This window comes from Fukomys damarensis, unplaced genomic scaffold, assembly GCF_012274545.1.
Source record: "Fukomys damarensis isolate Sample0158 unplaced genomic scaffold, DMR_v1.0_HiC HiC_scaffold_24, whole genome shotgun sequence".
NCBI classification, from domain to species: Eukaryota; Metazoa; Chordata; class Mammalia; order Rodentia; family Bathyergidae; genus Fukomys; species Fukomys damarensis.
Window position 1 is genome coordinate 3475395 of NW_022900936.1, and position 9556 is coordinate 3484950.

General features: G+C 58.2%; 1 protein-coding gene across 1 annotated transcript in view; it reads right to left on the minus strand.

Moving 5' to 3' along the window:
- Nucleotides 1-822: 822 nt before the first annotated feature.
- The window catches only part of C2cd2 (C2 calcium dependent domain containing 2), a 35560-nt gene continuing 26826 nt past the window's right edge, over nt 823-9556 (minus strand). The window contains exons 14-15 of the mRNA XM_033755933.1: nt 9381-9556; nt 823-2586 (exon numbers count right to left, since the gene is read on the minus strand). The exon at nt 9381-9556 is cut by the window's right edge and continues 2 nt beyond it. Coding sequence (XP_033611824.1) covers nt 2366-2586; nt 9381-9556 — 397 coding nt within the window. The 3' untranslated portion in view covers nt 823-2365. The remainder of the gene's footprint in view (nt 2587-9380) is intronic.

Below are 9556 nucleotides of genomic sequence, written 5' to 3' on the forward strand. Positions count from 1 at the left end.
AAAAAAAAAAAAAAAAATAACACAAAAGCCCTGAAGCCACTAAAACTTGTGGCAGGTGACCCACCCAGTGGCGTTGTCAGTGTACCCCGTGTCACATGACCCACGTTTACCGTCAGTGACAAGCACTGTGACACAAGCCCCTTACACCATGGAAGGCCTGGGGGCGGCTGGGAGTGGGGCTTCAGTTTCCACGCAGCCCATGTTCTCAGAGGCCCCGAGGCCGCCTTCGCTCGCCAGTGTCTGGCACCCTGTTCCACAGTGGTGTTCTCAAAAGGCCACTTGCGGGAGGGCATAGGTCACTGCAGTAAGGATGGCTGAAACAGCTCTCGAGAGGGGCGTGTAACCTCGAGTTCACACGCAGGCGCACCGGAGACAGCCACCGAACTGCTACACCGAACCACAGAAACTGTGTCAAAGGGGCACCCCTGGTGTGAAAGCTGAAGTCAGAAGCCTCTGAGCACGAGGGTGCTCAAAGTCTGATGTCTGAGCACCGTGGATGTTCAGATTAGAGGGTGATCAAGCGGAAAAGTCTGTTCACATATTCATTCGCAAGTCAGGAGAACTTTGAAATTTGAAACACTTCTGGTCTCCAGACATTTTGGAGAAAGAAAAACTCACTCCGTACTATGATCAGGGTGTAAATTCCGACACATTGTGCCTCCTTGGGGTCAAGCCTTGTAAGATCGGTGAGATGGTACCCGTAGTAACCCCAGCCACTCAGGAGGCTGAGGCAGGCGTATTGCCATGTTCAAGGCCAGCCTGGAAAACTCAGACTCTGACTCAAACTAAAAATTTTAAAAAGGGGCTAGGAGTGTAGCTCAGTGGTACAGCACTTGCTTGGCATGTGCAAGGCTGTGGGTTCAATCCCAGCACTGAAAAAGAAAAGAAAAATAGTCTGCTGTATGTCACGAGTTCTGCCAGAGGAAAGCTGAAGGTGACCGCCGCCCCTCAGAGGCAAGGAGCGGTCTGTGACTGGGGCACTGGCTCAGTGAGGCGGTGGGCTTGGGAACCTTACGATGATTAACTTTAGAAAGAACCTTTTCAAAAACAGTGGTTCGAAAGTCGTCGTTGTCACTTGGTAACTCTAGGAACACCTAAGAACTGCTTAACGTGAATTTGAAAGTGAAATTTCTAGTGCCGTTTTTGAATCTCTCCCTCCAACAGGAAACACAACTGCTATAATCTGGGCTTTCCTGCAGCTGTCTGCTGCGTGGTGGCTGCTTCCCGGGAAGGCGTATAACGGGTGCACAAACGGGCCCGACCTGTGCTGGGAGCCAGGCTTCCCCCCAGCGCCCCCAAGCCCGCAAAGCTGAATCTACGAGAGGCTCCTACATCGCCCGGGACAGTTGCCCTGCAACCTGCTCGGCCATGGGGCAGGGATGGCTGGTCAAGGGGCCTAGAGCTCAGTGCTTGCTGGGAAAGGACTGGACAGCACTGGCCGTGGGGCTGGGAAAGCAGTTGACTGTACTGAGGGACATAAAACTGTGCTCCTACTTAAGGACACCCCAAAATGCGGCTAGGAGCACTGTGCACAGCAGAATGCAGGAGCGCCCCCAAAAGGCCTGTGAGTCGGCCCGTGGGTTAATAAGCTTCCGTTCCGAAGGCTGACCCGGGGACACAGTTCACTTCCTCCGCAGCCCCGGGCCGATGTTGACAAGATCCACACGTGCGAGTCCGGAAACCCGGTGATCGCTGCCCTGACCTCCTGTGCCAGGCAAACTTCCTGTGTCCAGTGCCACGGGCATCCTGAGCTTGACGTGGGAGACAGTGTAGATCCATGTGGCCCGTACATCTCCAGCGGCAAGGTGGCTCGGGTCCACGTGGAGGCGTGGGACAGATGCACAGGACTCCGGATTCACGCCCGGCCAAGGGATACAGCTAACTTCAAAGGCGGACGCCCTCCTTTCTTTCCATTCCTGTCATGATTTGTGTCTATGAGAAATCCCTCCACTGTCCTCCTGGCCGGGTGCACGTTTTAGTCCCTGCAGAGGCCCAGGACCACGTCCCACCCACGCTGTGCCGGGACAGCACAGGGACACTGGCTCCTCCCACACGGTCAGGTGTGGAGCTGGCGCCCTGCTGGGGGCACTGTGGACGTGCCAGCCATTCCAGCCCCGCCCGACACAGCCCCAATACCAGAAGAGCCTCATGCCAGGCTGGAGCGTGGCAGGTCCTGGGGGGCCCCTGGCACAGAATGACAGGGCTGTCAGCCCTCTTTGGGCGAAGCTGAAGATGCCGGCTGCTTTTTTCCTCCCAAAGCCTAGAGCAAGAAGGCAGGTGTGGGGCAGCCGCTGGCACCGCTGCCTAGGTAGGGCTTGTCGCGGTCCCGTCCTCTGGCTTCCTGAGGAAGGAGTGGCCACGCGCGTTACGTGCAGGGCTCCCCAGACACACCATTCACGGCGTCCCTGCCCTTCGGCCAGGAGAGCAGCTTCTTGTTCAGGATGCGGGTGAGGGTCCTGCCCTTCCGGCGGGGCCCCTCGGGCTGCTGCAGGAACAGCAGGTCGTTGTGGGACTGGCTCATGCCGGGGTCCTTCTGCTGGTGCCGCTGGGTGAAGAACAGCTTGGCGCCTTTCCTGAGGATCCCTCCTGCAAGAGGAGGACAGCGAGGTCAGAGGGCTAGGGGCGGAGGAGGGAGCTGGGCCTCACAGCGCCAGGGAGGGGAGGACAGGGAGGAGCAGGGGAGGAAGCCAGCTTCAGGGAGAGCCTGGCGCTGGAGGCATCTGTGGCGGCCTTTCCCACCAGCCAGATGTTCGGGCACCTCTGCCCCATCCTTTCCTGGGCAGGGCAGACCCCGCACCCCAAGCCAAGAGAGGGACCATGAGAACAATGGTGCTTGCTTTCTCAGGAAATCAAGTTAACAGTTGTTATTTTGGGACTGAAAGGTGTTTTGTAATAATTCCAGATCTCGTGTGTGTGTGCGTGTGTGTATACATGCTAGCCATAGGAAATGTGACTGTTGTCAACCTACGAAGCCTCAATTTCGGGCTGTGGTATAGCTTGGGGACGAGTGCTTGTCCAGTACGCAAGAGGCCCTGGGTTTAGTCCCCACACGGCCAGAAAGGAGGGAGGAAGGGAAACAAAGAAAAAAGAAAAGCAATGGAGGAGAGAAGGAAAGGACCCGGATTTCATACAATTTGCCCTGTCTGTATAGAAGGTCAGGTGGCAGAATACGGAATAGGAAAAACAGCCGCAGCAGCACTAATTCCACGAGGAATCGCCGTGTGGGGCAGTGCACACCTGTAATCCCAGCACTCAGGAGGCTGAAGCAGGAGGGTTGCTGAAAGCCTCTTGAGTGCTGAGATCAGGCTGGCCATTCGCCAGCCTGAATTAAAGGGACCCTGTCTCAGAAAAGGGTTTTTTTTTTTTAAATATCAACAGCAGGGCCAGGGATCCAGCTCAGTGGTTCTGCCACCTGCCTCACAAGCTTAGGTCCCAAGTTTGATCCCTGGTACCAAAGGATCCCTGGTACCAAAAAAAAACAAAAAAATCAACAGCAATAGTTTCTCAAGATTAGGTCCAAGCCACGGTATTGCTTCTCCAGAGAGAAGTGAAGGTCCTATGCCCAAGGCCCAGGGGGTGAGGGCGGACTTGGAGCCAGCCTGTAAAATCCACCACCGTTTATGTGGCAGACGGGAGCTGAGCTTCATCCCCAGCCTGGTGGTTCTCTCTGGCAGCTGTGAAGAAGCTGCAGACTTCTCAGGAACGGGCTGAATTCATCTGGTCAGAGCCTCTCGGGAACCATGTGACAGCACACGCCTGTCAGAGGTGACGTGGGACCCAGCAGCGGGCCTGGCGTGTGCCAGCATGGGAATGAGTCTTAGTTCCTGGGGTCATTCATATCCCTGGAAGGCAGATCATGAAAAATCACCAGCCCAGCATGAGGACAGCCAAGTGTCCCTCCATAGACTTGGCCAGGACTGGCTGGAGCGGGTGCACAGCGGGACACAGGGCTGGGGCCCCAGGCACAGGAACCCCGCTTGGAGACGGCTGAGGGTGGGAGATGGGGGATGCTCAGGCCTCTGCTCAGTGCTCCCCGAGAGCTTATGACATGGGGCTCCCTTGCTTGCAGAAGGGGAGGGAACCCCACTCACCCCAGGGGGATGGAGGCCCAGGAGGGAGCAGCAGGGCACTCGCTGAGCTCAGAAAGCACCTCATGCGGAGCGGGAGTTCAGGAGCAGGAGGACGCCAGGTCCAAGAGGCAGACTCCTTACAAAGGGAGGGACTGGGATCAGACACGAGAGGGGTACGGAGGACCCGGACAGGCCCTGTGAGGACGGCTGCAGAACAGCCAGGCTCTGCCGCAAACCTCACGGCTCCGAATACCACGCAGACGGGAAGAGAGAAACACGCTCTGAGCATCACCGGGGCTGAGCCCCCTTCCAGCTCCTTTCCTAAGAAATTCTGTTCTGAGACAGGGCCTCGATAAACTGCTCTCCTCCCACCTCGGCCCCAGTGCTGGGATTAGGGGTGAGAGCCACCATGCCTGGCCTCAGCCTGCTGCTTAAAGCCTTGGGTTCGTGGTGCTTTGCCACAGCCCCAGAACAGTAGCCAGGGCCAGGGTGAGGCGGGCAGGCGTCACTTCCTGGCGCCCCTGGTTGGGTGACCCGAAGGGCGTGTTCTCGGCCCCCTGGCTGCCCGGGTGAGCAGCTCTCCTCTCCTCACCTCCGCCAGGCCTTGGCAGGGCCCGAACACCCTGGAAACTGGGAGCCAAGATAGAGCTCTGCTCTTCCGAGTGCCCACGAAGGCAGAGTGACTCACGCTCTGTTCCATTTCACAGCCCAGGGTCAGCGCCGGACACGGAGGGTCGCACGTCCCCCCAGTCTCCCTGCAGGCCTCTGGCTCCCAGGGTTAGGGTGCCGTGAGGCCGGCTTAGGCAGGGCCTGGCGGACTGGGCAGCCAGGGTATGGTGGGCGGGGCGCCCACCACGGGAGCAGCAGGGAGAACTAGCTCGAGAGGAAGCCACTCTCTCCTGAGTACAGTGGGCCTCGACTTACAACCCCAATTCATTCCCAAGGGCTGGTGTAACTCAAGCTGGTCAGTCGAGGCTGAGGCTCCTCTGCACGGCCTTCAGAGTCTCCCTCCTGCACGCAGCAGGTCTGTGTCCCTAGAGAGACGCTGGCCCGGGACTTCTCAGTGAGTCCACACAGGACAGGATGCGGTTCTGCTCCTCCCAGAGCTGTAAGGGTTACATCTGTTCTGAGACCATCAGGAAGCACTAACAGTGCAACTCAAGACTTTTGCCATAAAACTAAACTTCCAGTCATAACCCAAACTGTTCATGTCAGGCTGGTTGTAACTCAAGGGTGCACAGTAACTTCTTTCCTGGGGCGCTGAGGGTGAAGCCCCCGGCCCTGTACCCACTAGGTGAGTGGCGGCCTGGGCTTCAGCCCCTGCTTAACAATGGTGCCGCCGGTGCCAAGCACGGTGCAGGGCTACTTGTGCCAGGACACTGACCGGCGGGCCTGAGGCCCGGCTGCTGTGGGTGACCCTAACCCTGCAGTGTCACCTGTCTGCCCACCCAGGGCAGGGACGGCCGTCACTGTGAGCTTTTAGTCAGGCTGGCCACAGTACCCAGGCACTCAGACGCTGGGCCAGGTGCCACCGCGAAGGCGATCTGTGCTCAATGCCTGCCACAGGTCGTGGTGGGCCTGCCCTCATCAGGCACAGGCACTCTGCTGCAAGATGGCAGACAGGCCTGCCAGGGTCTCCAGCCTGCACCACAGACTTCAGACCCCACCTCCGAATGAGCAGTTCCTCAGCAGCTTTCGGGAGGCCCCCTGCCCCGGGAAACGTGGTGCCCTGGTTGCTCGTCTGCTGGGTCACAGAGCGGAGCCTCATTCCGCCTGAGCATCAGCAGCTGAGGCCACTGCACAGCTGAGGCCGGCACTGCACTTGGGCAGAAGCAAGAGCAAGGCCTTGCCAACAGCCGCAGCCTGCAGGGCTCTTCACAATGCAGCCTGGTGACACATGCCTATCATCCCAGCTCTTGGAGGCTGAGACAGGAGGATCTCTGTGAATTCAAAGCCACCTTGAGCAGCATAGTGAGATCCTGTCTCAGAAACCAACCAACCAACCAACCAACCAGAGATGCACTTCAGGTCACCCACAGCTTGGAAGGGGACAGGAATGGAACAGACAGAGGGCCTGAGTCCTGACCCCACAGTGGGTGACCAGAGTTTGCAGTGGCTACTGTATGTTCCATGGAGAATGAGAGAGGTGTGGAATGCTCGCCAGGCCTGGGGAGGAGGCAGAAACCCCGACTCCCGACTTCTGTACGTGACGTACGAGGCCGCATGCATCCCACCACAGGTGCAGTCACTAAACAAAACTTTTAGAAAAATGCTACAGGAGCCAGCCGCCAGCTCCAGAGTAGCACCATACAGTGACTGAAGATGGCAACAATTCGCAGAGCAGTTAGGTGAGACCCCAGGCAAGTGATCCATATCCTTAAGCAGGAGGAAAGGAGAAGAGATAGTCTTTCTGCCGGGGATTTGGCTCAGTGGTTCTGCGCCTGCCTGGCAAGCGCAAGGTCCCGAGTTCGATCTCCAGTACTACACACACATAAAAGTCTTTCCCTGATTCCCCGTGTTTTGGAGACAGGGTCTCCGTTTTAGCTCAGGCTGGCCTTGAACTCACTGTGTAGCCCAGGCTGGCCTCAAACTCTCGGCAATGCTCCTGCTTCAGCCTCCTGAGTGCTGGGATCACAGGCGTGCACCACCACACCTGGCCCTTTCCCTAATTGTAGCATTGGAATAAAACTGTCACAAGAAGGCTGAAGTCTACACAAAGGAATTAAAGAGCGATGATTTTCCATCATAGCTCCAGCTCAAGTGTTTCCAAGGTGGTTCCTATTTGTGTCTGTGCCGTCTCACACCAACACTGCCCAGAGCAGCCTGGACACTGGAGCTCAGGGCTCCAACAGCAAGGGCCCAAGGAGCAGCAGGCACAAGGCAGCACCCCCTCAGGCAGGGCCAAGGCACCTGCTAAGCCAGGCAGATCTAGGAGCGCGGAGCGGAGAAGCAGGCAGGGTCGGGGAAGGCCAGGCTGGAGAGGTGGAGAGGGGCAGGAGGCCGAAGCGCCAGCTCGGAGAGCTGCTTCCTCACAGCCAGCTGGTGTGGAGCGGACGCAGAAGACAGAGTGACTTACTGTGCAGGGCTTAACTCTGGAGGGCAGAGCAGTCCTCTGAGGTTGGAGGGCATGCGTGCGTGGAGGTAAGAGCAAAACCAGAGTGAGAGAGAGAGACTGGAAGCACTTCCGTTACCCCCAGCCTCACACGCATGCACGCACACAAGTCACCGTGCAACACACTGGCAAGGTCTTCACTTTCCAGTTTCCCCCCAAACTTTCCAACGCTCTTGCAAAACACACCCTCCGGGCGAAGTGGCACATGCCTGTTACCCCAGTATTTGGGAGGCTGAGGCAGGAGAATTGCTGTGAGGTCGAGGCCAGCCTGAGCTACAAAGCAGGAGCTTGGTGTTTCTTCCCACTTGTTAAAAAGTTGACCTAAATCTGGGAATCAAGTTCCTGTGTTGGATGTCACAATCTGTAAATTTCTTTTCTTTTTGGTACCAGGGATTGAACTCAGGGCCCTTGCGCTTTCAAGGCAGGCGGCGGCACCACTGAGTCAAACCCCCGGCCCACAACCTGTAAACTTCCAACCAGAAACATTCCAAACACACAGGCGTCCTCTGATTTCTGTCCTGGCTATGGCAGAAGATACAGGCAGTTTGTAAATCATGAAAAACTAAGTTTAAAAAGGAGAGCAGACTTCACAGAGTTCTTCCCAGTATGATCTGTTTTGAAAAAAATTTTTTGTGCAACATGAAAACTATCTGGGCAACTACAGCACAGACGTCTCATAGCAGGTCCAAGTGCAAAGCTCTCGGAAAACACTGGAATGAAAAAAAAATGTTTTGAGACAGGGTCTCGCTACACAGTTTACTTTTCTTTCTTTTCTTTTAGTGCCGGGGATCAAGCTCAGGACCTTGCACTTGCCAGGCAGGCGGTGGAACCACTGAGCCAAATCCCCGGCCCTTGGCTATGCAGTTCAAACTGGTCTTGAACTCATGATGTAGCCCAGGCAGCTCTGAAGCACAGCGACCCTCCTTCCTCGGCCTCCAAGTGCTGGGATGACAGGCCTGTGCCAGGATGCCCAGCTGAACTTCCTCCCAAGTGCCAGTGTCTGGGAGGGGGAAACAGGTGCTGGGGCCACCAGCCCCCCAGGAGCTGGCCCAGATGTGGGGGAGAGGACCAGGAGGAAGGCAGAGCAGGGTGCCCCACCCTCTGCTCTGCTCAGCTCAGCTCCAGGGCTGCTTCTCTCTTGCCCAGGCAGTGCAGGCCTGGGTGCTCACACCAGGGCCCGCGCCAGGGGGCACCAGAGGGCACCAGAAGCGAGGCCCGCTGGGGCTAAGCAGGATAGGCCGAGGAGGTCAGGGCCCTGCGGAAAGCCCCCCAGAGGACAGGCAGGCCAAGGACTGGAACCCTTTCTGGGAAGTTCCTCCTTTCTCCTCGCTTCCTCTTTCTTTTAACTCCTCCCTGGTCCCAGAGGCAGGCGAGGGTCATAGGAGAACAGCAGGGGAGAAGCAAAACCCAGGCGGAAGCCAGGCATGGGGTTGCACACCTGTAACCCCAGCGATTAGGAGGCTGAAGCAGGAGGATCCCTCTGAGTTCAAGGCCAGCCTGAACTACAAAGCCAGACTCTGTCTCAAAGAAATAAAAAACTGGAAAAAACAAACAAACAAACAAAACAGGCGGGGATGGTCCAGGGCATTCAGACCTCCAGGGCAGGTTCAGGAAAGCAGCCAGCCCTGGAGCCCGTTGGTGGGCATCTCAGTCCCTCAGGTGGGGCTGCCCTGTGCCCTCGGGGGATTCAGCAGCCCGGTGAGCTCAGAGGGTCTCCAGACTAGGACCGGAGAGCTCAGCCGGGGGCCACCTTGGTCACCTCCCGGGGTGAGGGTCACGCCAAGTGAGTACAGGCGCCTGTGTGGGAAGGGGACACGCGTGAGGAGGGGACCATCACCAGCAGGAGGGGGACCTGGGGCTGGGGAGACCACCCTGGCGGGTACCCTGGGACCAAGACCCTGTGGGGTCAGGTGGTGGACACTTGGGCCGAGGGCAGGCGAGGCGGTGACCGGCTGTCTTGGGCGACACGGCGTAGCAGGCCCCAGTCACCTGGAGCCGCCTGCCCTGTGGGCCGCTGGGCCTGGCCTGGGAGAGGTGGCCGGGCAGCAGGGGGAGGCACTGGCGCTCCCTGGCACTGGCTCCAGCGGGAGGAGAGGTCGCCAGACACTGCTGGCCCCAAAGCACGGAATCGCAGCAGCAGACATCTGGGCGGGAGGCCGAGGGGAAGGAGGAGCCCGGGTGCCTGGCTGGGCACCTACCTTTCCGCTTCCTGGCACTGCCCAGCTCCACGGTGCTCAGGGAGCTCTCGGACAGCCCGTCCCCATCCCCGTCAGGCGCAAGCAGGCAAGGCTGGCTCCAAGCTGCCTCCTCCTTCTGCAGCTCCCAGGGGTCCGGCTCGGGCTTCGGGGCGGCGGGGGGTGGCGAGAGCTCGGCA